The sequence below is a fragment of the Pogoniulus pusillus genome, chromosome Z (assembly GCF_015220805.1).
Source record: "Pogoniulus pusillus isolate bPogPus1 chromosome Z, bPogPus1.pri, whole genome shotgun sequence".
In the NCBI taxonomy this organism is placed as follows: domain Eukaryota; kingdom Metazoa; phylum Chordata; class Aves; order Piciformes; family Lybiidae; genus Pogoniulus; species Pogoniulus pusillus.
In genome coordinates this window covers 100,772,841-100,797,494 of record NC_087309.1, presented here as the reverse complement: position 1 = coordinate 100,797,494, position 24,654 = coordinate 100,772,841, and the positions used below count along the sequence as shown (strand labels likewise).

Here is a 24,654-nt window from a genome sequence, read left to right as displayed (position 1 = left end):
TAGAGCTGTTCAAGGCAAGATTGGATGTGGCACTTGGTGCCATGGTCTAGCCTTGAGCTCTGTGGTAAAGGGTTGGACTTGATGATCTATGACCTCATAGATGATACTGTGATACTGTGATACTGTAAGTTTAAATAGTACAGTGGCTCAAACAAGAGAAACAGCAAGAGGTACCAGGGCATGGGTAGGGGTAAATGAGAAAATGAAAAAATCAGCCTAGAAATAGAACCATCAGATTGAACTGTGACAGAAAACAGCAAAAGATGGGCCAGTACCAGCTGACAACTTCTGTGTAAGATAATGGGTAATAGCAGCAAAGGCTTTGGGCAAGCAGCAGATGAGGTGCAAAGAGAGAGCCTGCAAGCAGCAGGACAGGCTGGAAGAGCAGATCCCCAGGTGACAGGAAAACAGGCTATTATCTTCTGCTGGAACCAGAAACTTTCTTTGTCCAGTGGCTCAGAGCTATGCTCCAGAGCTGTAGCAGCCAGCCCTGCAGTGCCCAGCATAAGAGAAGCTACAGCTAATTGTTCTGTGCAAGACCACAGAAAGAATATCTCTTTCAATTAACAAATAAAGTAAACACTTTGAGTGTTAGGTCATTGAGGTGAATTCACTTTAGCTGTTCACCTTTAACTGCGGCAGCAAATCAGATTGTAATACCTAATCCAATGCCTTGATTTTGCAAACAGAGCTGCCTGATGTCAAGGGTGGCTGTTATGTGAACTACAAATCCAAAGGAATTGACTTGGGTTCAAAACAGCGCAGGGGTGGAGGGGTGATAGAAAAAAAAAAAGAGAGGAAAATCTGTTTATAATCCAGATTAAAAAGTGTCTGAGGCAATGGCACACAAGAGCCACTGTTCCTGGCTACTGCTACCGTTAATGCGTGGCTCATGGTGAATTAAAAGAGGTGCTGCAGTGGAGAAAAATCAACAGGCAGGTTTTTACAAGGTGGTGAAAGCTTAATTTTGCAATCTCCCTCTTAAGCACGTGTTTAGCTGGGAACAACACACGACTAACCCTATTGATTGCACCTGGGTTACCTATAAATGTAGAGAGTGACGATGTTTAGTGCCAGCTGAACTACCCAGGGAAGTGACGCTCTGAACGAGGGGCATTTATCAGAAATTCGCTTCGGCCATGCTCTTTAATGTACCAAAGACTTTTCAGACTTGCTGTCTTTCTTCCAAACATTTTAACACACAAATTTTGCTCAGGAGCTCTGAACCAAACCACTCTAAGCACAACGCTCTGCACGCTTCAAGGGGTGAACCTGAATCTTCTCATCCTTTCTCTGCCATTCCTCACGAGTACGAGTATTTGTGGGTTTGTTTTTTTCTCCAGAGTCTCCAGCTCCGGCCCCCAGGTACCACGGCTTTCTGCAGGCGTCCAGCCTGGGCCGTCCCATGTGTGCAACACCGACTGTCCGGGCAGAGCTGCCGTCACTTATACCCGAAGCTCCTGGAGCACGTACCCCGTCCAGTACCACCGCCCAACCTCCGCTGTCGGCTGTGCCCCTCAAGCTCTACCAGTCCCTGGTCAGCTACCTGCCAGCGCGTCCCCCTGCTCCGGCGGGAACGAGGGCAGGCACCGGGCGGGCCCCGGCGAAGGCGGTTCTCCACCTCTATGCTGTCTGTGAGCGTTGTGCCGTGCTCCCTGCGAGGGTCGCAGATTGCCAGCTCCTCAGGAGCAGATCCCCCGGAGCAGCTTCCCTGGGACGTCGGAGGGTCACAACTCCATCTGTGGTCCTAAGGGGCATGGTTTAGCGCCAGGTCGATAGAGTTAGGTAATGGTTGGGCTCGATGACCTTACAGGTCTTTTCCAACCAAAACGATTCTGTGATCCCCTCTAGCCCGGCCCGGTGCGTCGTGTCCCGCCCTCAGACACGCTCACTCCCCCGCGCCGCCGCCCTGTAAGTAGCGCCCGGCACGGGCCGTGGTGCAGCGCAGAGCGGCCGCAATGGGCACCCGCGGGCTGTACGTGGGGCGCAGGGCTGCCGCCCTGCTGGCCGCGCTGCTGCTGGTGCTGCTGGCCGCGCTGCTGACGCTCGCCGCCCTCTATGGCCGCTGCCGGCAGGAGGCGCCGCTGCCGCCTACAGTGTCGCCGTCGTCCCCGTCGCCCGTTAGTCGCAGCCCTGCTGCCCCGCCGTGGGGGGTTCCTGTCGCCGGTCCCGGCCGCCGTCTGCCTTTCCACCTAGTGCCGCTGCACTACGACCTGGAGCTGTGGCCGCGGGTGCGGCCGGGCCAGGCGGGTCCCTTCGCCTTCAGCGGGCAGGTGAACATCACGGTGCGCTGCCGCCAGGACACGAACGTGGTGGTGCTGCACTGCTCCGGGTTGCGGAGCCGCGGTGCCGCTGCCGTGCGCGGTCCCTTGCCCGAGCCGGGCACCGCCGCCGTGCGCAGCCCTATTCCCAAGCCGGACACCGTCGTGGAGGTGGTGGGGCTGCGGCAGGAGGCGGGCGAGGTGGCGGTGATGGAGCTGCGCGGCCGCTTGTGGGCCGGGCGCCGCTATGTTCTCCAGTTGAGCTTCCAGGGCCGGCTGGAGGAGGACCTCGACGGGCTCTTCCTCACCCGCTACACTGACCACGGACGGAGCAGGTAGGCGACGGCAGCTGCTTCTTCTGCGTCTCCCCAGAGAGTATTTCAGGTGATACCAGGGAAGGGTGGCAGCTGCGGGGGCAGCTCGCTGCCTGGGGTGGCAGAACAGGTGACATGTCTGCGGAGGGACTGCGCAGCGCTTTGCGCAGCCCGCTGCCTCTTCCCGCTGTGCTGCGAGGTAGCTCGTTACAAATCTGCTCCGTGGTGGTGCTCCAAGAGCACCAGCTGGGTTGCCCTGTTTTTCCTTCAGCAGCTGTCGTGCTGCCAACCTGGAGTTAGTCTAGGGAGGGTCCCGGGGGTCTGTCAGACAACAGTCTGCCTTTAGCAGAGGAAACCATCCGCTTCAACCGGTCAAGCAACGCTTTCCTGTCTCTTCCTGTGCCGTTGAATGTCAGCAAGGGATGACACAGTACCTACAGGTAGTTCCTGGGAGCTGCCGTCTGGCTCAGTGTTCAGCTTGAACCCCGCGTCTGTGTAGTAGAGTCGCTCACCTCTACCTGTATTTGTGGAGAGCATGTCTTTTGCTAGAACCTAGGATTTTGGATGGTATTTGGGTGTGAATTTAGAGACATTGACCACAGGCAGTTTCAGAAGTTTGGTGGAGTAGGGTGAGTGGCCACTTTGAACAGACTTTGTAGGTGCAATTCAACATGAAGTTGTTTGGTTACCATCGAACAACAGATTATTTCCTTAGTGAGTGCTGTTAGGTTGTGTTCCTATTTCTTGATTTTTTGAACAACAAAATCGGTACTGGGATAGCTTAAACTTATCAAGCCGTCAGTCATCTAAAACATGTTTCCACCCTCAAAATAGTGCTTCCCTGTTTATTGTAATATTTGGATTCATTCAAGGGTGATCTGCGTTGTAGATGTCTGGGTGTAAAACTTGCTGAAGAAAATTGAAACGAAAGAGCATAAATTAAATAGTTTGAAGAGAAGATAAATTTCTCAGCATACACGTTTAAAGCACAGGCAGGTAAATTGCTAATAATAAAGTTACTTCATGTTTAACAATTAAAGGTGTAGTGTGTGCCGGACAATCAGCCATCAGTGAGCCAAAAGGAAAACTAAAGTTAAAATTCAAGTGTTCCTGGCTCCCAGCCTATCAATAAGTTCCACAAGGTCCATACGTGCAGGTGCCTGAATGAACAGTAATTACCATAAAAACAAAACAAACTTGGTAGCTTTTACTGAAATTAAGGAGGACTGTGTGGGTTTTTTTGCAACAGCAAGCTGGCTTTTCAGCTGCCAGGTGTTCACCTGAATTTTTAGTGGTAGCACTGTCTGGTACTTCTCAAAAGTTTAAGTTACGCAGATTTGATTTTCATTTTTGCTTGTTTTGGGTTTAGTTGTTTCTTTGTGTGGTTAGCCTTGCTGGAAAATGCAATATGTTAACAAGTGTTTTCAGGAAATAAATTATGTTTTTCTTCAGTTGCTGTTTCTTCATCCACCCATGGTCATTCACGGGATGTGGCTGTGGCTGTAGGTGTTCTTGCCAAGCCTGGCTGGGGCACTGAGTGCCATGGTCTGGTTGGTTGGGCAGGGCTGGGTGCTAGGCTGGGCTGGGTGAGCTTGGAGCTCTCTGCCAGCCTGCCTGAGTCTCTGATTGTATGAAATCTCTCTCTGCAAGTCCCTGAAGTGGGAGTGAGGTGGCAGGGTTGTCTCTACTTCTAGAATTAGGTGGTAAAAGAAGAAGGAATAGTCTGAATTAGACCAGGGGGGTTTAGGTTGCATATCAGGAAGACTTTATTTCCTGCAAAGAGTGGTCAGGCATTGGACCAGGCTGCCTGGGGAGGTGGTGGAGTCGTACCTGCAGGTGCTCAAGAAACTTGTGGACGTGGCACTTTGGGACGTGGTTTAATGGCCATGGTGGTCTTGGATTTACAGTTGGACTCGATGACCTGAGAGGTCTTTTCCAACTGAAACAATTCTATGATTCTGTGATTCTATGATTATTTGTGCAGTTTATGAGCTAATGAAAGACAGAACATGTTGCTTAGTTTATGTAATTTTTCAAAAGTCAAAACAAGAGGGAAGGACCAAGTAGGTAATACTGTATCAGTATGCATTCTGATGCTGTGCTTATTCAGTCAAGTCCTATCCAAGAAACAGTGAATATGACATTTTTTGATTCAGACTATGTGAAATTCAGAGGATCCAAACCCAAAGCTACTGTCTGTTGTGCTGCCACGGTAGGAAAGAAGAAAAAAAATGCTCTTAAATTGTTAAAATAATGTCTGGTTCAATTTCCATTTGTTTAGAGGATTTATGACAATTGTTCCATCTAATTCTTAGCTCATCAGGAAGCACTGATGAAATGTGAGGCTGCAGTCTGGTTAAAGAGATTGCAGTGGTGGTCAAACACTGAAATACATCAAGAGAAACACACACTGGTTGCAGATAGGATGTATTATTTTGCTTTCTTGTTCCTGCTTGATATTCTTGAATGGATTTTTCATATATTTTCTGCTTTAAAAGGGCTTTCTCTGAACCGAGAACGTGCCACAATATGTTGTTATTTTTTTCCTTCATCACTTTACCCACCACTTTCCTAATCTGATGGGGTCCAGTCACACTGAAGGGATTTTGCCTTCCCCTCCCCCCCCCCTTTTTTTTTTTTTCTAATTGGAGGAGTTGTGTTTTGAGGGATGTAGACTGTAAGCTCTAGCAAGCTGTTGATGATAGGAAAAAATGGGTTCTAGCAGATTATATGTGTCAGGAATAAATTAAAAACATCTAGTGCAGTTCAGCTGTCAGTACAAAGCCCATTATTGTTCTGCAAAGAAACCACGAGCGCTAGCAGACTGTCCTGTAGCTCTTCTAAAGCCACTTGTACCTGGCTCTGGCAGACTCCCAGAGTCAAATTCCTGTGTAAGCTTCTGACTTCGATACCTAATTAAGCCACCATCTGTAACAATGCCATTTATTTAGGGTTATACAGACTCTTGTATTTCCTTCATGCACTGAAAATCCTAACAGGTTTTGTACTTGGTGCTTGTGGAACCGCTAGAGATCTTGTTTCAGAAAAGATGGACAAGCAGAGAAGAACAAGCTCTTAGGAGGCAGATAAATCCTAAAGAGAAGTGATGTCCCTGAGGTCCTCAAAGTGTTTGTTCCATCTGGGCTTTGACACTGGCTTTTTTCTTGGTCAGATATCGCTGTGGCTTTTGGCAGCCTGGTGGAATTAGCTAGCGGACACAAAGTGCTGTTGTCTGTCTTCAGTCCCCTTTGGAGCTGGAGCAGACTGGCAAAGTGGTATGGTAAGTTTTCAGAAGTACTGACCTTTAATCTGAGGAAAACAGGATAAACCAAGCCCAGCCTTCACTGAATTTCCAGCACAGGAGGTGGTTGTTACAAGTTTGATCATTGATGTCTGCTCTTAATCATTGTTGACAACTCATACTACCTGCATGATCAGATTTTACACACAAATGAGACCTCTGGAAAATGGGAGCACTTTGTATAGATAGTGCACAGCCCATGTGTGTAGTGCTTGCAGAAACAAAGGAAGCAGAAAAGGAGGATGCTCCCACTTCACTAGCGCTGAGCGTTTGAAAGCTTTCCCGTTGAAGTGAGGAATCTGTATTCTGCATATGGCTGAAAGACTCCATGCCAGAAAGGTAGGCAGAACGGTACAGAAACCACCTTTGCCCTTCTTTAGCAGCGGTGGCTCAGACGTATATGATGAAGGAGGCTTGCTTTAGCATCTTTCTGCGTAGAGATCTTGCATTGCTGTGAATGAGCTCATGTGTGCTCCAGTGTTAGAGGAAGCTGTATGTCACTCTGCACATCAAGCTTCAAAACCCTTTGAGAATTTTGCTTGACAGCCACTCTGGACATGTCCTGTGCAAATTCTATAGAACACTTTCTGGACAGAGCTGGTATTAAACAGGCATCCCAAAATGTAGTCAGACTGCATTTAATCAGTTGCTTCTGCTGCACCGGTTACTAGAATGAAGACAAAGGGAATTAGAACAATATTGATACAGTTAATTGTGTCTCAGAGATGGGCATCTGAAGTTCTTAGTTCTGATTTATGTGAATTTGTGGGTAAAAACATCAAGGGCACGGGGCAGAAATCAGAACAAATACCAGGTTTTCTTGGCTGCATGTTAGTATTGAGCACCTTTCACCTGAAGAGAAAGAACTGGGTGTTTGGGTTAGCTGCTGTACAGAACAGGACTCTGTTCACTGTAAAAACTCCTTTACTCTGAGCTGCTTCAAGGTTTGTTTTAGTTTGCTTCTTATGTATTTTAAAAATGGAAAAATCAGATGTAAAAGTTGTTAGTACAACCTCCCATTATGCTATCAGTATTATAAATAACATTATTTTAATGAGGGCATGTTTAGAGGAATAACTTCCATCAACAGGAAAAAAATTCTTCTTCAATTAATGCTGTTTTTATCAGGTTTTACACGGGGTGCATTCACCTTTCTTACTTTTAGACACTGAAAAAAAAAAGAGAAGAACCTGCATAGTGTGAGTTGTCAAACTTTTAGGCTAAATGATCCTGCTACCTCTGTGTTTCTCGTTATTTAAAAGTACTGTGGCTTTGATTTTGTTTCACGAGGGGAAGCAGGCTCTATATGATATTTATAAAAAAAAAAAATTAAATCTGTGTAGGCTTAAGAGAAGAATTTGTTTTTCTGCTTAGGCAATGGTAGGCTTTTATAAAAGATAACTTCATTTTGAGTAGTTTTTTTTTTATTAATGATGTTGCAGTGTGGGAATTTTTTTTTAGTAACTCAGTTCATGGTAATAGCTACACCTTCAAAAAAAACCAACTAACATCACCCCCCCAAAAAACAAAAGCCCCAATGACTCATTCTGACAAATGCTATGAGTTAATGTGTGTTTGAAACACTAGTAATTTGTGTAATATACATAAAACATTCCCATTATTCTTTTTTTTATTTGGAGCCTTGATGAAAAATAGGATTTAAACCATCCTCATATTTCTTTTTTTAGAGTCATTGAATCATTCATATTTCCTTTTTTTTTTTTTCCCTTTCTTACCACAACATTTTTGCCCAGTTCATTCAATTTAATATTTTTGAACAATATTTTTTTTGTGGGCAAGTGTCTGCTTCAGTTTTTGCTGGGGTAGATACTACTGAAGCAGCAGTTGCACTGATGTAGGGGAATTTGCAGTCATGGGGTTGCTCAGTGTTTCCTAGAACCAGGCTGTGACTGATTGCACAACCAAATGCACAAAAGCTTACTGTGCTGCAATGGCAAGAAGGAGATTGCCTTGATGAGGTAGCCTGTCGCTTCTGTTGCATGCAACCCTGGCAGATACTAGTTTCTGTCATTGGGAGGGATAGAGGAGGAGGGCATCGAGTCAGTCATCAGCAAGTTTGCAGATGACACCAAGCTGGGGGCAGATGTGGCTGGGTTGGAGGGCAGAAGGGCTCTGCAGCGGGACCTTGGCCGCCTGGACAGATGGGCAGAGTCCAATGGGATGGCATTCAATAGCTCCAAGTGCAGGGTGCTGCACTTTGGACACAACAACCCCATGCAGAGATACAGGCTGGGGTCGGAGTGGCTGGAGAGCAGCCAGACAGAGAGGGATCTGGGGGTGCTGATTGATACCTGCCTGAACATGAGCCAGCAGTGTGCCCAGGTGGCCAAGAGAGCCAGTGGCATCCTGGCCTGCATCAGGAATGGTGTGGTCAGCAGGAGCAGGGAGGTCATTCTGCCCCTGTACTCTGCACTGGTTAGACCACACCTTGAGTACTGTGTTCAGTTCTGGGCCCCCAGTTTAGGAGGGACATTGAGATGCTTGAGCGTGTCCAGAGAAGGGCAACGAGGCTGGTGAGAGGCCTTGAGCACAAGCCCTATGAGGAGAGGCTGAGGGAGCTGGGATTGTTTAGCCTGGAGAAGAGGAGGCTCAGGGGAGACCTTATTGCTGTCTACAACTACCTGAGGGGTGGTTGTGGCCAGGAGGAGGTTGCTCTCTTCTCTCAGGTGGCCAGCACCAGAACAAGAGAACACAGCCTCAGGCTACACCAGGGGAAATTTAGGCTGGAGGTGAGGAGAAAGTTCTTCACTGAGAGAGTGATTGGACACTGGAATGGGCTGCCTGGGGAGGTTGTGGAGTTGCTGTCCCTGGAGTTGTTCAAGGCAGGATTGGACGTGGCACTTGGTGCCATGGTCTAGCCTTGAGCTCTGTGGTAAAGGGTTGGACTTGATGATCTGTGAGGTCTCTTCCAACCTTGGTGATACTGTGATACTTCTGTCCTGAACCTTCAGCTGGATTCAGCAAGTCAGGCACAGCACACACTTGACTTTCTATAAAGAAAAACTTCTTACTCTGACAGGTGAGAAGTCAAGTAACACTGTGCTTCTCTCTCTTGAGCCATTCATCGTTTCAATCTAGGTCTCATGGTCCTGATAGTCATTGTGTGTCAGCATGTGTTCAACATCACTTATTTTAAACGTTGTGTTATAGTACAGCACCAGAAATGTCTCTTAAATGCAAAGTGTACCATATTCTGAGCGCACAGTACTCTGACACAGTTAGTCTAGTGACACTCACTCTGTTCCCCAACATCAGCAGTGAGGATCACATAGTAAAGCTAAGCTGCTGCTGCTGCTTTCAGGGCAGAGTTGATCTGAATTCAGGAAGGGTGTCGAGGTGCTTGAACTTGTTCAGAGAAGGGCAACAAGGCTGGTAAGGGAGCTGGAGCTCAGCCCTAAGAGAAGTGGCTGAGGGAGCTGGGGTCGTTCAGCCTGGAGAAGAGGAGGCTCAGGGGAGACCTTACTTCTGTCTACAACTATCTGAAAGGAGATTTGTAGCCAGGCGGGTATTGGTTTCTTCTGCCAGGCAATCAGTGACAGAACAAGAGGACCCAGTCTCAAACCACACCAAGGCAGATTTAGGCTGAATGTTAGGAAGAGGTTCTTCACAGAAAGAATGATTAGCATAGGAATGGGCTGCCCGTGGAGGTGCTGGAGTCTCTGTCTCTGAAGGTCTTTAAAAGGAGACTGGATGAGGCATTAAGTGCCACGGTTAATTAGAAGGCGTTGAGTGATAGGTTGAACTCAAAGGTCTTTTCCAATCTGGTTAATTCTGTGATTGTGTGAATGGCTTTGAGCAAGGGTAAATAACACATCCATTGAAATGGCAACAGCCAAACGTCTTTCAAAGGAAAAAGGCTCTTGGATGGCTGGCCTTGGGCACTGGGTGGAAAGCATTACTGATTCGTGTCAAGGGAAGAAGGAAGCTAATGACTGTGTTCCTGGATTCAAATGAACACACCGGAAAGCAGTACAAGTATCTGTGGAGAGATAATTTGTTTATTTCACTGACCATGAAAAGGCAATCTTAAAAACATTTCACCTTAGGTTTCAGACGTAGTTGAACACTACAAGTCAAAGCTTTGGTGCAGTCAGGTCATGCTTATTAGATCTAGGCTTTGTACTCCACTGCATAGTGCAGATCTGACTCATTACAGACTGTTACTTCATGTAGGGATGCTGTCCTGATGGTTCCTGGCTTGTTTGGGATGTGCCTATCAACATCTTTGTGAACTTGATGTGAATTCACTATTGGAGAACAGCTCAACTACAGCTGAACAATGTTAGCCCTGTGATAGTGTAGAGGTTACTGAAAGAGGAAATTCTGTCATTCTTGCACACCCAGCTGCTGGTTACTACTGGGCTAACAGATATGGAGCTTTGAGAATCATCGTGTGCCTGTTTTTTTTCAGTTGCTGGTAAAGATGACTTAGTGTGAACCACCCAGTCCTACAGCTCTTCTTGGAAACTTTGCCCCTGGGACACAGTGATTTTTGTTTTGACTCCAGTCATGCACATGTCAGAGATCACTCAGCTTCTTCTACTGTGTAGTAGTTAGGAGTTCTAATCAGTCAATTTAAGTACATACATGAAATATCTAATAAATACAGGTTAGTGGTCAATATGCTACTATGGGTTAGTATGGGATGCAAATATTATTGTGTAAGTTTGCTGCATATATCTTAAATGTTACATGCATGCAAAAAAATGTCATCAGCCCATCGATGTCTGCTGATAAGTAAGGGGCCACTCAGCCTTGAGGAGCAACACTGAGAGGTGGCCCTAATCGAGAGGAGCCCACTGCTGCCCAGCCAGCTTCTATGGAGGGAGAGCTCTATAGAGCCTGTGGTTGCAGTTTATTGTGTAAACTGGTTGCCTTACAGTCAGATTTTCTGTGTTTAATGCAATTTTGGGTGCTTATCATTACAGTCTCCAGCCAAATGTGGTGTGCTTTCAGGTTTTTTGGTGTGTTTAGTGATGGACTTCTGACTGATAACCTCACACAATAGAATTAACTTTGTTTAGGCTGACTCGCTGAGGACCTACATGCACCAAAGCTCTTTCAGTTCAGACAGAAGGACGCTGTCCATCGTAGTGTGTCACCAGAGATCTGTTCCAAGTGAGGCAAGACTCCACAGCGTACGGTAGAAAAGGATCTTCTCGTGTGTTTTCCTGGGCTTGCCAGTACACCGGGAAAGCACTGGAATTGCTTTTCTGGGGTTATTTGCTATGTGATTTGACTGAAATGTGCAAGGGCACATGTGTGCAGGCACCTAACAGTTACTGCAGTTTTAAATTAAAACGTATCATTAAAATTAGAGCGCATGCGCTAGAGGCAGGTGTGCAGAGAGATTCTGGCTGTGAGCGCTGGCCTGCTGCCTGCAAAACCTTGTGCAGCTGTCTTAATGTAAAACTAGAAAAGATCAAACATTTAAAATGTATCTGGAAAAGGCCTGGTGCTAGAAGACAATTCCAATTGTTGGAGTGAGTCAAGAGCAGGGCCACAAAGATGATCAGAGGGCTGGAGCACCTCTCCAGTGAGGACAGGCTACACGAGTTGGGGTTCTTTAGGCTGGAGAAGAGAAGGCTCCAAGTGGCCTTCCAGTATCTGAAGGGGGCCTACAGGAAGGCTGGGGAGGGACTATATGCAAGGTCTTGTAATGACAGGACGAGGAGTAATGGGTTTAAACTGGAAGGGAGGAGATTTAAACTGAATGTTAGGAAGAAGTTCTTTACAGTGAGGGTGGTCAGACACTGGAACAGGTTGCCAGGGGAGGTCGTGGGATGCTCCCTCTGTAGAGGTGTTCAAGGCCAGGTTGGATGAGGCCTTGAGTGATCTATTCTAGCGGGAATTGTCCCTGCCTATGGCAGGGGTTGGTACTAGATGATCCTTGAGGTACCTTCCAACCTAAACCATTCTGCAATTCTGTGAATAAAAAAAGACTGCTTTTCTCCGGGAGCATCCAAACTGCGGTATATCATAGAATCATAGAAACAACCAGGTTGGAAGAGACCTCCAAGATCATCCAGTCCAACCTAGCACCCAGCCCTAGCCACTCAACTAGACCATGGCACCAAGTGCCTCAGACAGGCTTTTCTTGAACACCTCCAGGGACGGTGCCTCCACCACCTCCCTGGGCAGCCCATTCCAATGCCAATCACTCTCTCTGGGAAGAACTTCCTCCTAACATCCAGCCTGTACTTCCCCAGAACTTCTTCAAATCTGCATATCTATGTGATTCACATATTGCTTTTTCTGATTTGTTGCTCTCATAATGCACTCACTATGTATTTATTCTGATCACCTGTAGCATGCTGGATTAATCTTGTATTTTTTTACAGTATGCTGGTTGCCTCCCAGCTGGAGCCAACATATGCCAGGACGGTTTACCCATGTTTTGATGAACCTGCCATGAAGGCCACATTTAATATCAGAATTGTCCATGACCCAAGCTATGTGGCTCTTTCCAACATGCCTGCTATTGGTAGGTAAACAGTAAGTAGACGTGGATTTTATTCCCCTACATTACTTTTAAAAGGACACAATTTATCTGAACAGATTGTATAATCTGATATAGCAGTATTCTGTTGTCCTTGAAAATGCACAGGAAATCTGTGCCTATGAACTTAAAAACTTTGGAGGCAGTTCATAGTTTTGTCAGCTGCTGTGTGCTGTTCTCTGCTTGCTGGAGACAGCACAGGGTGTAATTCCTGACATTTACAGTGTAGTCAGTGTGTCTGTCTTATTGCAAAGCCTGTAATTGTGGTGTTAAGGGATTCCTTTCACTCTAAGTAGATTTTAAGACACATTTCCAACAGACAAAAAAAATTGTTACGCCAGGAAGAGACACTATAGCCTCCTGTGCATGCACAGACTAAGAATAAGAGGGCCAGAAGGCTCTGAGGATACTTTTTCTGTACCTTGCTGGGCCCTCCTGTAGGATGTGTGGGCTGTAGGGTTCTGCATAAATTCTGTATCACAGTATCATCAGGGTTGGAAGAGACCTCACAGATCATCAAGTCCAACCCTTTACCACAGAGCTCAAGGCTAGACCATGGCTTGCCTCCCTCTTAGTGGATTTTTTTTCTTCTATAGTTTGGTGCCACAGATTTCTCTCTTTCATCTAAATATTTTTCAGCCATAATCAGGAAGTTTTATGAGATTTGCATGGAAGCTAATTAACTTAGGAATTATAATAGATGGAATCTCTGTGACAATGACTTGACACATTTTCTTCCCCTGAGAATCTTGTCCATGCCTCCCTTATTTAGGAGGAAAGTATCTGATGAAGTATTTCCTAATTCTTGGACACTTGTGGTCTGTATTTGAATCATTAATAGACCAAATATTCTAGAGACATGCAGCATAGGATAAGTTGTCCACAGTTTGCCCACATCCAAAAACTAACAGAGTTCTATATCCTTCCAAGATTTCTTGAAGTTAGCTCAAGACTGGATTTTTGGTGTTAGCATTGAAAGCCATGGCTTCAATACATGGCAGTGGCAGTGAGTCTGGGTGCCTGCTTTCCAGCAGAAACACGTGAAATTAGTGCAGAACTAACTAGCATACTAAACAGAGGTGTAAAGACCTATGCAGAAGCCACAAAATTTCATTTTTCTCAAGGAAAATCAACAGCATGACTATTTCTTCACTGTATTTTCTAGATGTGTCTGAAATGAAGGATGACAATGGAAGCCTGTGGACTGTTACCACATTTAACACTTCACTGAAAATGTCAACTTACTTGACTGCTTTTGTGATTTGTGATTTTGATTATGTCACCAGAACCAAGCAGGGAAATGAGGTAAATGCAAGTCTGCATAACACATTATAGCAGTTTACAGAAGAAGTTGGCTCTGTGGTGAATCATGTGCTGTAGAAGATATCACAGACATTTACTGTGCTTTCCATTCCAAACCCATGTTGCTTATGTGGCAAAACTGCTAGCATTTATCTTGCTGATATTTCTGCAGAAAGCTTTCCTTTAGGACAGTAAGTTTACTTTCCTGTGCTGTTCATTTCAAGGAATCCAGAAATAAGTGTGGACTGTGCATGGTAAAACATAAGGAGCAACTGTTTTGCAGTACTGGTCATAAATCAGCTCTTGCCATTAGAAAAAACACCCATTTCCACTGCTGTAACAAATGTTCAGTGCCTTGTTCATCAAGGTCCTTTGAGGATCAGTGTTGTGACCTAAGTAGGAGCAATACTGTACTATTTGTATGTTTTGTACACTGGTATTTAAACCATTTATTCTGTGATGGGCACAATTTTGAGGCCTAAAAGTCACTGCTTTGTGTTGGAACCTCCTTCATTGGGGAGTGTTCAGTTTTGCTCTTACATTACAACAGCCAAAGTTTGCAGCAATTGTTTTACTTCTTTCTATTGCTTAAAACCAACAAGGGAAAGATTTTTCAAAGGTGAACTTCAGCATAAAAACGAATAAAGATAGCATAGTCTTGCTATCCGTAATAAATGAGAGCATAGCTAGTTCACTGTCATGCTGCTGTGGAAAATTTGGATAAGGTGAGAGGACTGTGTAAGGCAACTTAGAAAACACAATATTACCTCCTTTTTAAAGTGAAAATTTGGTTTGGTATGTGATACCTGCCATCTCTTGTATAGAGCATGTTACATGCTTGCAGCACTGACAGTGGTGCCTTTTTCTTGGGCACCTCTGCATTGACAGGAGTCAGCAAAGCATTCAAATGAGCACTCTTCAGAGGGCAGAGTCATAATCTGGATTCTGTGAGATAGAGGGAAGAGGATATTTCACCCTTTGTTTTCTTATAGAGATGCCTCCACAGTGTTTTTGTGAGCATGTTCATTCTGTCTGCTTTGGCATTTCCAATAAGTAATATGCAACCTGAAACACTGGTATTATAACTCAAGCTCATGCTAGCATTTAGTATTTTAATCTGTGTGTTGTGTTTAGGTTTTGCAAAATCCAAGTGATCTGGTCTTTGTATCTGGTCTGAACCTTTTCTTTGTCTGCTCCATCACTTTTGGCAAACAGCTGCCTTCTAAAGTAGTGTAACACAGCAAATGGGCACGGGAGGGGAAAACTTTGATCGCTGTCTCTATTACTCAGGAGTGCTGATGTCATCTGCTTAGATGTTGTCTGCTCTTTCCACCAGTGGTGGGAGGCTGGTGGTTTGCATCAGGCTGTGTGAAAGTTCTAGAGGAGAGATGTGTATGTTTGGACAGCAAATGCTCTCTGAACATCTGTTTTGCTGTCTTCAGAGAAAGTCTGAAGGCAAGTTTGTTGCCAGACTCACTGTCTGAAATACATTGGCTTCAGAAGCATGATTCTAAATAGTTTTGCAGCATTTCCCATTTAATAAAATAAAAATGAGGAGTCTGTTTGTTCCAGCAACTTATATTTGGATTCAAATCTTGACACTTGGAACTGCCATAGATTTTAGCAGGATTAGGCTTTGGGCCACATTTTGGTAGCTCCTGCAAAATCTGAGATGGGATTTTTGTCATTAGACACTCCATTGAATGGTCCAGTGTGGACAAACAGCATTTTCAAACCATGGTTCACAGAAATACAGAAGGAAAGGAAATGAAAATAGGAGTGTTTTCTGAAGTAGTGCTTCCTTGTTTTGTTACAGATACGTATTTGGGCTCGGAAAGAGGCAGTTAAAAATGGATATGTTGACTATGCTTTAAATATCACAGGACAAATATTTTCATTTCTGGAAGACTTACTTAATGTCAGCTATCCTCTGCCAAAGACAGGTGAGATTACTTATTTTTTCGAAGTGGACCAGAAATGCCTGCTGATAAGTGTGACATTCACAAAAGCGATGGGCTCTTTTTCAATACTCTCTTCTTACAGCTTACCACATTTATGGAATAAACCCCCAAACACTAAACTAAATGAGTTCTTCTTTGTGCATCATGGCTCTTACTAACCTGTAACTCCTCACTCTTACCTGCACATTCCACTCACTATTTCAAAGCATTATTTCTTAATAAAGGGCCAGATGGGATCACAGACTGCCTAGAAAGGTATTGCTCAGTGTGCACAGAGCATACTAGACAGTGATTTTGTAGTCCCTACATCCACCCAGTAAATCCATGCTTGCTGTAACTGATGTCTCCCCAAAACATTCCTTGCTCTCTTCAAGATGCCCCTGTCTTATTGTGAGTTGTGTGTACATTCCTGCACATTTCTTCCCAGAAAAAAGACTCCTTCAGGAAAATACTGTTTCTACTTAAAATGGATAGCAGGTAAGTCAGTTTAATCAAGCTATCATGGAGTTCCACTGTACAGTTAGCCCACTACTTGTACTTGGATTCTCAAGGGCTTCAGCATATGAATATGATGGGGAGTTGTGCTCTTACACAAATTGGTAGAATATGGAGAGGAAAGAAAGCTGTTCTTACTTAGCTTTGACATGCCCAAGATCTCAGCATGCTGCAGGCCTTCAGAGGAGGAGTTTCCTCACTTCCTTGACTAGTTAATTCATCAATTTGTTTTATCTCTGTTTTAGCACTTGAAATAGATTTTCATCTGTGTAAATGTGTTGTCTCCCAGTATATTCAGAATAACTTGCAGAATTACTCAGTAGGCTTCTTGTGGTAAATGTAATTCATGCAGTATTTACTCTTTACATTTTGTTATCTTAGTACTCTTACATGCCAAAATGCTGTAGACAGGTTTTTTTTCCATTTGTGTTCTTCTGTTTAGCAGCAGTGTCAATACATTCATTTATTTGTATGTAAAAAAAACTACGAACAAACAAACCAAAATTGAAGTAGAGGAATGCTATCACAGGCTTCCTGTTAGGTAAGATTTCAGTTTCACAGAGTGCTGTAATGCCATTACGATTCACACTGATCTCGTGCAGTACCACCTTCATTTCCCACTGACTTTCTTTCCTACTGAAGCTGTGTTTAAAAACATGTTAGATCAGGCAAGAATATCTCCTTGATTTCTACTGCAAACTAAAAATGTGATATTAAGAACAAACACATGTAAAATGAAGGCTATTGAAAGGTTTGTTGTCACCTGATTTTAATGCAGTTATTAGTGAACTACCTTGCTCCAAGCTGGCTAGATAAGGGTTGTCTCAGTGCAAGCATAATACTGCAAAGCACTACTGATGTTTACAGCAGTTTACTTCTGAACATTTTACAGATCTCTATTTTTTTTCTCTTTCTGTTTGAATCAATTTAGATCTGGTTGCACTGCCTGATTTTGGAATAGGTGGTATGGAGAACTGGGGGCTAATCACTTTCCATGAGTCATCCTTGATGTACCTCCCAAGTGATAAATTCACAAGCAGAAAGGCATTGATTGCCCTCATTGTGTCACATGAGCTAGGACACCAGGCATGTGGTAAAAAATTCTGTTCATTTATTTGCCTATAAGGTTGTTTCCTTCAGGTTGCTAATGATGGAGTCACTGATTAGTAGAGGAAGAATAATGTAGAATAACAGTAGAGGGTGTAAAGCACAAGAGTACAAAAAGACTGTTTAATCACATGTCCCATTGGTAAATCAATATTAAAATCAGATTCTGTCATATGGCAGACTGAGTACTGCCTGTGCAGGACTCATCAATAGGAAATTGTTAATGGACTACTTTTTTTTCTTCTTTCTTACACAGTCCTTGAATTCTATACTAGAAAATAGTGTAGAGATAACACCGTGTTCTCAATATACTTAATAGTTTGGTGGGAAGATTAATAGACTTCATAACTACTCTTTTGAAGTGGCAAGCACAGGTACATATTGTAAAAAGTATTAGTTTTGGGGGTTTTTTTTCCTGTAAGAATCAGCCCATGGTATGATAGAACAAAATTAACATAAACACATTTTATGCCATAACTGAACTTTTCTCTTTTTATTTACAGAGATTTTTGGTTTTTTTTTTTTTGTTTGGTTTGGGATGATAATGCAGTTTCACTTTTTCATTGACTGTATTAGATTTCCTATTGTTTGGCAGGGCAACCACTATTTGTGCCTAGTCCATAGAGTTAGCAAAAGAGTTTAATTTGACTGGTGCACTTGTGTGCCCTTCTGACATGATCTGTACCTTTTCAGACCTTCAGATGAGCAGTATGTTTTTTATTGCAGACCACTAAAACAAATGTCAGTACTTCTTAAAGCGAAGTTGTAGCTGAGATTTCTAAGAATTATCAAATATAATACAAATCCACAACTGATCAGAGCTTTGTTAAACATGAGCTGCCAGATATGCATACAAAGCAGCTGTTGTGGAAGTTTAATTGCTTGCCAGGTTAGGAATGTGCTGATTTTGGAAATGGTTATTTCCCCAGTTCTGTTTATCTTACCCCTGACAATTTCCTTTTGACAAGAACTTGGAAAAATGTTTTTGTAATTGCTTGATGGATGCCCTGTTTTTAATGATGGCTTGATAGGATCTTTTGGGTATTTATATTTTGTTGGGAAATGTTTTAAATTGACTACAAGAAGACATGAAGCATGGTCCTCTGTGCACATGGTATGAAATTGCAGATGAAGCAATTAAAAAGTTGCATTATCTGAAGGAACGTCAAGCATTTCATTATTTTTAGTGATGTGTACACATTAAATAAAGTTATTTTGGTAGAGGTATGCATGTTTAACCTGTAAAAATTAAAACAGCAGTCCAAAGAGATGGTGAGAGATTTTTTGTCTGTCTATTTAAGTGGTTTGGAAATCTGGTTACTATGAACTGGTGGAATGATCTGTGGCTTAATGAGGGACTGGCATCTTACTTTGAGTACCTGGGAGCTGCTTTTGTTGAACCAACACTTTCACTGGTGAGTACAGATGCTTGCTGAAGTAAGCTGAAGAAGCAAAGTTCCTTCGTGTATGAAGAAAACAAACATGCAAGAGTCAGGATTTAATTAGGCCATGGTATTAGTCACTTAACTCACCTGGAAAAGACCAGCAGGTCTGCCGAGCTCTTCTGCAGCCGCTGCAGAGGATGGTTGGTCAGCTGTCATTCTGCAGTGACAAGGAGTTGGTGTTTTTCCACAGATCTGTCATGTAGTAAACCCAACTTTTTCTCCTGGGTCCTGTAGCTGGTGGTTTGTCTCCCTGTCTGTTCAGACTTTTTCCCAAATATCTCATACCTCAGCTATCTTCACCAGGCAGTGACAAAGATGTGCAGCTTTGAGTGCTGGATCCATGAATATCTTTGTTTGTAGATAAGGCAAATGTAATTCAGTGAATCCAACAGCAGGGTAGGATCAGATGAGCTCAAATGAGAATAAGCATATATCCAGAGAGTATTAGAAAACTCCATCCGTCACTAACCTCTGAAGGATGAGTGCTGCTGATTGTAGTCATGGGATGAGCTGTACTCACCTGAGCAGTCAAAAATGTCAGTGCACAGTGCCCTCAGCTTCTGGACAAAGAAGAAGCCTTCAGTCTGGGTAGGCTGGAGACTGCAGTCGATGCAGTCTGCTTTTCAGTTGGCTCAGGCGAGACATTTTTCACTTTGCTTTTCTAATTCACCAAGATACATAGTGGCTTGCTTAATTGGAAGCTAATGCAGGCTTATCAAAAGTGTTCTATCAGAACAGGTTATGGGATATGCTAACCTCCTGCTTTGAACTTCAACAAAAGCTCTGTTCTTTGTGGTAAACCATTTTAATATTGAAAAGTGTAAAGGGCACTAATTTTTAAGCTGGAAATAAATATCTCACTTTTATTATTTTCACTTAGATACTTGCTTCTATAAAGATCAACAAATGCCATCGTATTTATGACTATAAAGTATGTTTTAACACTGTAATGTAATTCTATTTGATGAAGTACAGTTATGTAGTGTGTCTTGAAAAGGCAGAGTAAATTACACGGGTGTGAGAATGCAGATATTTCATGTTTGTGGGGTATACATGTTCACAGAATCACAGAATAGCTGAGGTTAGATGGGACCTCTGGAGATCATCTTGTCCACCTCCCTGCTTGGGAGAGCCACATCCAGGCAGCACATGGATATCTCCAAGGATGGAGACTCGACCACCTCTCTGGGTAACCTGTGCTAGTGCTTGGTCACCCTCAAAGCATTTGCTGAAGTTCAGAAGGAGCCTTCTATGTTTCAGTTTGTGCGTGTTGTCTCTGGTCCTGTCTCTGGGCAGCCCTGAAAAGAGCCTAGCTCCATCTTCCTTGAAACCTCCCTTCAGGTACTTATGTACGTTGATGAGGTCCCTTTGAGTCTTCTCTCAGCTTTTCTTCATATAAATGCTCCACTCTTTTAATCAACTCAGTGACCCTTTGGACTCCCTGCAGTATAACTGTGACTGCTTAGTATAGGAGAGCCCAGCACTGTACTGAACACTCCAGGTGTGGTCTTCACCAGTGCTCAGTAGAGGATAAGGATCACCTCCTTGGACCTGCTGGCAACACTCTTAATGCAGCCCAAGGCACCATTAGCCTTCTTTGTTGTAAGGACATGTTGCTGGCTCACGTTCAACTTGGAGGCCTTCATGTTCCCAGGTGTTTTTTCACAAAGCTGCTTTGCTGTTGGTTGGTTGCAATTGTCCTGATGCTTAGGATTATTCTTTCCCAGGCGTGGTACTTTGCACTTCCCTTTGTTTAATTCATGCAGTTGTCAGCCCATTTCTACACCCTGCCCAGGTCCTTCAGGTTGGCAGTCCAGCATTGACGTATGCACTGTTGCTCCCAGATTTCTGTTACTGACAAACTTGCTGAGGGTACACTGTCTCTGCCTCATCATTTAGATCATAAACAAAGATGCTGAACAGGACTGGACTTGTATTTTCCTCTGGGGTACACTGCTAGTTGCTGACTTCCAACTAGACTTTGTGTCACTGATCACCACCCAGTTAGCTGTAAGTAGTGGAGTAGGTGTAACTAGTGCAGTCCCCCAGGGATCATTGCTTTGTCCGGTGCTGTTCAACATCCTTATCAGTGACACTTATGAGGGGACAGAGTCTGCTCAGCAAGTTTGCTGATGACACCAAGCTGGGAGGCTTGGCTGATACAGCTGAAGGCTGTGTGGCCATCCAGCGAGACTTGGACAGCTGGGAGAGCTGGGCACAAAGGAACCAAATGAGGTTCAGTAAGGGCAAGGGCAGAGTCCTGCACCTGGGGAGGAATAAGAAACTGCATCAATACAGGCTGGGAAGTGATGTGGAGAACAGCCCCTTGGAGAGTGACCTGGGACTGCTCGTGGATAACAAGTTATCCATGGACAGCAGTGTGCCCTTGTGGTCAAGAATGCCAGTGGGATTCTGGGGTGTATTAGGAGGAGTGCGTCCAGCAGATCAAGGGAGGTTCTCCTTCCCCTTTACTCTGCCCTGCTGAGACCTGATCTTGAGTACTGCATTCAGTTTTGGGCTCCCCAGTTTAAGAGGGACAAGGATCTGCTGAAGAGGATCCAGCAGAGGGCTACAAGGATGATCAGGGGACTGGAGCGCTGCCTTAGGAGGAGAGGCCGAGGAACCTGGGGCTTTTTAGTTTGGAGAGAAGACTGAGGGGATTTGATAAATGTCTATAAATATCTGAGGGCTGGGTGTCAGGAGGGAGGGACAGACTCTTCTCAATTGCTCCCTGTGATAGGACAAGGATCAATATCCATTAATATCCAGCTGCAGCATAGGAGGTTCCACCTCAACACAAAGGGGAGCTTCTTTGCTGTAAGGGTCCCAGAGCACTGGAACAGGCTCTTCAGAGAGGCTGTGGAGTCTCCTTCTCTGAAGACTTTCAAGGCCTGTCTGGATGTGTTCCTCTGTGACCTGAGCTAGATTTTATGGTCCTGCTCTGGCAGGGGGGTTGGACTCGATGATCTCTTTGGGTCACTTCCAACCCCTAACATCCTCTGATCCCGTGAGTCCCAGAAATTAAATTTACTAATTGTTTTTGAGGAGGAAAATTGGAAGCCTTTGCTCCTGTTTTTGAAAAGTAGAAGTCCTTAAGGTGGACTGCAGTGTTTTTAAAATTAAGTGATTTTTTTTTTCTTTACAATTGTAATTATGCCATTTTCCATCTCATCTTGGGACTGATACTCATCAGGGAGAAACTGAGTTATCATTTGACAAAAAGAGAACTTCCCTAACTTAAATGAAAGGAGTCATTTTCCCTCCATACTTCTCACTGGGTGATAGCAAAAGTGCTGTGTAGTTAAGGATTGCTACTCTAGTGCTTTAGGATTTAGATTATTGCTCAGGGTTGCAGCAACAGAAACAGAATTTGGAGGAAAAGGCTGACCTTTCTTTTATGGGAAGTTAGAGGGCATGAAAAAGGTTCATTCCTTGTTTATTGACAAGATTGTTTCAATTAGTGCTAATGCTATGATCTGCATTCTCAGAAAAAAGTATTTTCTGTTGAGCTCACTTAGATTTGCCTTTTTCTTTCAGGATAAAATCTTCTATGATCATGTCGTCCAACCTGTCTTAAGGGAAGACAATGAAATAGGAGTTCGATCTCTGTCAGAGCATGAAGACAAGATCAAAGGATCATTTTCTTTAATGTCTCTGTTTGACAGCATCACATACAATAAGGTTAAGCATTATAAAACACTTCCTGTTTCTTGCACATTCTAAGCTAATGGAACAAAATAGGTTTAAGAGGATCCATTGAATGACAATGCTTTTTGTAGGTTTTGCCAATCAAAATTTGTTTCTGTTGCATACTCAGATATGTTGGATGTAGCAAATATTTTTGGCTGTGAAAGAAATGGTGAAAACGTGGCTAACCTCCATGAAATATGAAGTATAGGATTAGCCTAGTTGCTTTTTTGAAAAATGTTGCAGTAAAAATTGCAATAATAATTCAGGTTTTCTCATAGATTTTTTTTTCCACTCCAGGGAGCTTCTATCACTTGGATGCTTTCTGGTTTCCTGACTGAGAAGTTGTTTATCAGAGCACTTACTGTGAGTTTGAAAAACTAATGCCCTTATCTTGATTTATATGTTAAAGAATAAGTATAGTACAAATTACTGTTTGCCTTTCTGATGTTTGTCATTGAAACCTCATGAATTCTGCTGCTTCTGTTTGTTTCTGTACAGTCATATCTGAAAGAATTTTCCTTCTCCAATGCTAACCAAGATGATCTCTGGACCCACATACAGATGGTACTTATTTTATCTTTAGTATTCATACTCTGGTGTTTGGCACAGTTCAAATTCATGGCATATACTGTTTGTAGAAGGCTCCAGTGGAATTTGTCTGTCCCTGGTATAGTCTTTCTCTGGTATAAAGTCTGCTTTGCTGGATTTTTGGGCTCATACCTTCACAAGGGTTTATTTGGCTGCTTTGTGACACCTGAGATCGATGGAGCTATGAAGTGAGAGGGCCAAGTGGAGTTTTGAATTTCACAAAGATTGTGTAAGCCTGCATGAAGTTGCATAGGCTATTCTTCTGGAGCTTAAGTCTTTCCAAATCAGAGTGTGCGATGCTCTGGGCTTGATGATCAAAGCTGCTGATCTGTCACAGATCCAGCAAGGTCTGTACCCAGAGCAGTAGCTCAGCATTTCACCCTTTGCTGGCTTTTGTAGAAGCCTGAATAAGAAAATGGGTGCTAATAATAGGTTTATTTGAAAAAGATTCCACTCCTATTCCTCTAGAGGTTTCCATTGCGGTGCATACAGGTTAAGAATGAGAATGACACAATTTAAGATATTCAAGGCTGTCAGTTTTGTAAGTGAACAGATACTTTACCAGTTCACACTAGCTGGGACTGTATTGCAGTATAGTTTTCTACTTATTTTTTCTACTCAGTTTGTTCATTTGGTAGTCACTTGAAAAAAGAAATCTTTGTGGTCTGGCAGCTTTATTTGAATGAAATAAACACACCAAGTCTGTCATACATATACAGAGGTGTAAGCATATCAACTCCAAAAAGAGAACAGTTAGCAGACAGAGCAGAAGAATGAAAAGTGTCATCTCAATCTGTCACAATTCCTAAGAAAGCTTATGCTGTCTTTATTATAATGTAAATAACTCCCTTTGGACTTCGTTACACTGAAGGGGTTTTTTTGCATGAATTAAAGACCAGCAGGCTGCCAGGCAGTTACATTTTCTCTAAAGTTAGAACAACCCCTAGAAGGTTGCTGAAGCAGTATCAGTAAGTATTTGATTATCATAAATATTTCTAATCCATCTTTCCCTTGCAGGTTGTAGATGCACAGGATGAAGTTCAATTACCAGCATCTGTAAAACAAATAATGGATTCCTGGACATGCCAAAATGGTTTTCCAGTTTTGACATTAAATCTCACCACTGGCACAGTCAGTCAGGAGCAGTTTCTTCACAAAAATGATGAGAACAGTACTGGTTCTTACAAGTATGTTTAGCTTATGTGTCTATTGTGTGCTTACACCTTCCTTCTGTTTTGTTGTTTTTTTTTTTCAGGAAACTCTTCAGTTAAGACGTTTTGACCATCAGGTTTTTTAACTCCGTGCTTTTTAATTCTCCCAAGCTGTCATGCAAAATTGGTTTGAGTTTGGAGTTTACAGTAGTTCTGTGGGACCCTTGTTTTGCCAAAAGGTTGCTCTCGTCAGGAGAAGTGACTTTTGCAAAGAGAAAATGCCTTCCTAAGGAGATAGACACAGGCCATGAATGGGTTTCAGGGCAGGAGTTTTGTCTGGCATTTTCTCCTTTCCTTATCTCTCTGATACACAGACTGGGGATTTGGATGAACTATCCTGTACCTTCTTTCCAGTCCACACATTACCAGTCTCTTCTGTTTGGCAAGGGTAAAGGGGTTGCATTTAAGTACTTGGATAAATAACCCCTTTCTCAGGAAGTATCTGACATGGCAGCTCTA

General features: G+C 43.5%; 1 protein-coding gene across 1 annotated transcript in view; it reads left to right on the top strand.

Moving 5' to 3' along the window:
• The first annotated feature begins 1,085 nt into the window (after positions 1–1,085).
• LVRN (laeverin) overlaps positions 1,086–24,654 on the top strand; it is a 46,880-nt gene continuing 23,311 nt past the window's right edge. Inside the window, exons 1-10 of the mRNA XM_064140487.1 lie at positions 1,086–2,596; positions 12,239–12,381; positions 13,562–13,701; positions 15,515–15,641; positions 17,086–17,240; positions 18,563–18,676; positions 22,244–22,387; positions 22,694–22,759; positions 22,895–22,960; positions 24,002–24,171. Coding sequence (XP_063996557.1) covers positions 1,959–2,596; positions 12,239–12,381; positions 13,562–13,701; positions 15,515–15,641; positions 17,086–17,240; positions 18,563–18,676; positions 22,244–22,387; positions 22,694–22,759; positions 22,895–22,960; positions 24,002–24,171 — 1,763 coding nt within the window. The 5' untranslated portion in view covers positions 1,086–1,958. The remainder of the gene's footprint in view (positions 2,597–12,238; positions 12,382–13,561; positions 13,702–15,514; positions 15,642–17,085; positions 17,241–18,562; positions 18,677–22,243; positions 22,388–22,693; positions 22,760–22,894; positions 22,961–24,001; positions 24,172–24,654) is intronic.